General features: G+C 36.2%; 1 protein-coding gene across 1 annotated transcript; it reads left to right on the forward strand.

Moving 5' to 3' along the window:
• The first annotated feature begins 666 nt into the window (after window positions 1-666).
• On the forward strand, window positions 667-2549 carry LOC126558480 (uncharacterized). Its single transcript, XM_050214505.1, has 3 exons — window positions 667-905; window positions 986-1293; window positions 1354-2549. Exons 1-3 carry the CDS (start codon window positions 682-684, stop codon window positions 2547-2549), a joined length of 1728 nt encoding a protein of 575 aa, XP_050070462.1. The 5' UTR covers window positions 667-681.
• The last annotated feature ends 1576 nt before the right edge of the window (window positions 2550-4125 follow it).

Below are 4125 nucleotides of genomic sequence, written 5' to 3' on the forward strand. Positions count from 1 at the left end.
CACAAACGCATACATACACGCCTCGTACCTTTAAACGCGTACCCGTCTGAAATCACGCCAGACGGCGGAGTAAGTGAAAGCGAAAAAAATAATCTGGTGCCATGAAGTTTGTAACTCTTTGATACTAAAAGAAACATATATTTTTTAAATACAGGAAAAATCATTATCTCACAAAGTGTTTAGTTGTTCAGTTCAGTTTTAATAGGTGTTTATTTCTTGGGTGTTGGTCCAGCTGAGAGATCTTTGTAAAATAGTGATATTTTTAAAGTGTAGTTACCGTTTTTGTAATGGCTGACTTAAAACGTCTGCGCAAATCTGGCATGTTTTATCGCCAAGCTGCAAAGTATATGGCGCTGGAACCTACTGAAAAGGATAATCAGGATGCAGGACCAAGCCAACCATGTAAGTTGACTTTATTACACAAGTTTAACGAATATAAAGTTCGATTACATCGTAGTGTTAATGTTATATTATTATTTACAACATACCCAAAATATAGCTACGAGCAATTTAAACCATGAAATGCAGCGCACATCGCCAACCCCAGAACAAAGTCCAGTACCAAATATGAACCAGACCGAAGAAGAATATGTCGAATTGGCTGACTACATCGATTGCTGTTCTTCCGAAGATGAGAATGAAATCAACACTGACGATACGTTGAATCAAATTATCGATAAAATGTCTATAGTTGATGGAATTAGTTACTGGGCACTTTCCACCAACGCGCCGCATAGCTCCATAAACATAATTTTAAAGCTTTTTAAAAAAGCCAACGTCAAAGTCCCTTTAACCGCTAAAACTTTGCTGCGGACAAATCGGAATCCTTCGACGGAGATAAAGCAGATTGGTGGTGGCCAGTTCTGGTACAGAGGGTTTGAGAAGTGCTTGCTAAATTATTTTCGGTAAGTGTTTTATTTGAAGCGAAACCTTTTTATTATTGTTTCAAGCTGATACTTTACGTTATTTTTTACATCCTTGTCAGCTTCAATAAGATAACAATTAAAAACTTATCGTTAACGGTGTCAATCGACGGGCTACCGCTACACAACAGCAGCAACATGCAGTTTTGGCCTATTCTGTTTACTGTGTATGAATTATCTGAATCGCCAGTAATGACAGCAGCAATATTCTGCGGACAAAATAAGCCAGAAAGCGTGGAGGAATATCTGCGACCAATGGTCGAAGAATTAAATTTTCTTACGACAAAAGGAATTACAATCAACGGAGAGTTTCTTACCGTAAAAATAAGATGCTTTGTTGCAGATACTCCAGCCAGAGCATTTATTAAAGGTAACTTTTTGCATTTGACGCATGACTACTGTTGATGATAAGTATTAATTTTTGTATCAGGTGTAACAGGCCATACGGGATATGCAGGATGCTTAAAATGTACGGTAATTGGTACATACCACAATGAAGCACATACAATGGCGTTCACAGGCCTTAACGCACCAAAAAGAACGGATCAAGGCTTTAGAGACGACGCATACCCAGGCCATCGTAAAACATCGACACCGATTACAGATCTGTTAGGCATCGATATTATTGAAGACATTATTACAGCGGACCGCTTACATCTTATAGACCTTGGCATAATGAAAAGATTGATTATTGGTTGGCGCGATGGATCACTGGGCAGAAAACGATGGTCGCCTCGGCAATTGACACAAATTTCAGAGCAACTGGAAAAGATTCAATTACCAACAGAAATCCACCGTAAGCTTCGATCGATAAAATATTTACATTATTGGAAAGCATCGGAGTGCGCATCCTTTCTTCACTACGCATCAATAGTTATTTTGAAAGACCGTCTTCCAACTGATATTTATAATCACTTCATGTTACTTTTTTGCGCAGTAACATTACTCTCATCCACCATTTACAAAGATAAATGGCAATTTGCTGGTCAGTTTCTGGATCGCTTTGTACAAGATTTTGACAAAGTGTACGGCGAGAGATACATGAGCAGTAACGTGCACAACTTACAACACATGTATGACGAAGTGCAACGGTTTGGATCATTGTCGTCTATATCCACATACCCCTTTGAGAATCAATTGCAACATCTGAAACGAACACTTCGAAGCGGATTCAGAAACTTAGAACAAGCGATAAATCGAATATCTGAGTGTGATGAATTTCATCTCTCCAAATCAAATAGCCAGATAAAGTTTCCTACAGTTGCAGTTAAAGGAAATACCACAACCGTTCATGTCAGGCCCGGCTTTCAGCTTCGTAACAACCTGAGGGACAGTTGGTTCCTAGCAAAAGATGAAAAAATTGTTAAGTTTCACGAAACGAACCAGTGCTCCGAACATGACATCGATAAAATAACCATTAAAGGCTATGAACTATGTGTGAAAGGTTTGATATTCAATGATCCGATCGAATCCAGCGAAATATTCATCTTTAAGGGATGTACAAATAGTTTATCAGAGTCTCTTATGGAAATGTCTATAGAACAAATTAAATGTAAATTAGTAGCGGTACACACGGATCGCAAACATGAAGCAATATTTATTCCTCTCATCCATACACTAGTTTAATAAAATGTGATAAAAACCTGGTTTATTTTATTTGTTTTTATTTATATTTAAGGATGACGGATTTACGCCGTATTGCCATGTGCGTTATGTTTTCATTATAATATCTTCGATTGTGTTTTATTCGCATCATTTAATAAATCATCAAATAAAGAAAATGGCAAATTATTCAACTAGCCAAAGCAATGGAACGTGCATTAGTTTTATTACCATATGCGTAGTAACGATACTTTAACTTAAGTTTATTCAAACGTCATTATAATTTACCAGCTAAGAAGGTGCTTAAAAGTAGATTTTTTAAGATGAAAAAAGTTTTCTTAGATATCAAGCATTTAAAAATACTGAACTTATCCATTAATCCTGATTTAATCCGTTTTTTCTTTAACCTTACAAAATGTCGTTCTTTCCTCACCTAAATGTACACGCGAACAAGCATGATTTAATTTGGTTTTTAAAAACTTAGCCAAATAATCCAAGGTTACAATTAAACTCACGTTACTTCCCACGGTTATAAATAAATCTAAAATATTATTAAAACTACGTAACTCTACTTTCCTTTCGTCCTTTGTGCGACTGAGCCCTGTCCAGCTGCATTTAGCAAAAAGGGTCTTGGTAAAAATTAAATCTATTAACACGTGTAATCGTCTTTTTACATTCGATTCTGTAACTTGCGCATGCAACCAACGCACTACATTTTGCCTATAAGTACTGTCTAATTCTAAACGTTCATCAAAAATCTTCACCTCTTCCTCAGTTTTCAAAGGCTCTAAGGTAAATTCTGTTCTTGGAAGAAGTCCTTCTCTTGGACAGCTAGCTGCCAATACTTCATTCAATGCTTGGGTTTGTCGAGCCGAGTTTTTCAACAGTACATCCATTTTACCGTTAAGCTGCGTTTTCAAAAATTCGACTTGTTGCTCCAATGACTTGATTTGCTGAACGTAAAGATTTGTCATGGCCATAGTCAATCCTTCATCGTTTGTTTCATCTAATAAAGAATTGCTTAATTTTCTCTTTTTGGCATCTGGAAATCAAAATAAGCATAAACAAATTTCCAAAAAAATGCAAGACACAAATACTTACTATTTGATGAAAGAAGCTGTGTTTCGTTGACGGTAGTAGTTGTTGTTGTTGTTGTGGATGTTGAAATAGCATTTGAATCTGCAAGTAACAGTTCAACAAGTAAAGATAACAATGAAGTTGAAATGCTTGTTATGCATGATCATTTCATACGTGCCTTGGCGTAACTCTTCCAAAGGTTGTCTACATGACCGAAATTGAAACGCTGTCGATGATGTCGAAGCTTGCTGATAAGTTTCTGTAAATTCATTAACTTGTTTCAGTACTAACAAAGAAGTTAATACAATTTTTCCCACGTTAACATACCTGTTGCAATAGGAACAGTATTTTCCTTTCCAGTGTCAGTAGCTAACGCACAATATTTCAATATATTTATAAAAAACTGTTTAAACCATACAAAATGCAATTTGAATGTTACCTTTCGATCCTAATACTTTCACAAATTTGTTGTACTCAGATGAAAACGTCATATCATCTGTTTCTTTGTCCAGCGGCATTTTGC

The sequence above is a fragment of the Anopheles maculipalpis genome, chromosome X (genome assembly GCF_943734695.1).
Source record: "Anopheles maculipalpis chromosome X, idAnoMacuDA_375_x, whole genome shotgun sequence".
NCBI lineage: Eukaryota > Metazoa > Arthropoda > Insecta > Diptera > Culicidae > Anopheles > Anopheles maculipalpis.

Bases quoted from the DNA above. Each gene is read 5' to 3' on its own strand.
- LOC126558480 (XM_050214505.1), top strand. From the start codon at position 682: ATGTCTATAGTTGATGGAATTAGTTACTGGGCACTTTCCACCAACGCG. The intron at 906-985 runs GTAAGTGTTTTA...CATCCTTGTCAG, and splicing joins TGCTTGCTAAATTATTTTCG to CTTCAATAAGATAACAATTA. The intron at 1,294-1,353 runs GTAACTTTTTGC...TTTTTGTATCAG, and splicing joins AGCCAGAGCATTTATTAAAG to GTGTAACAGGCCATACGGGA.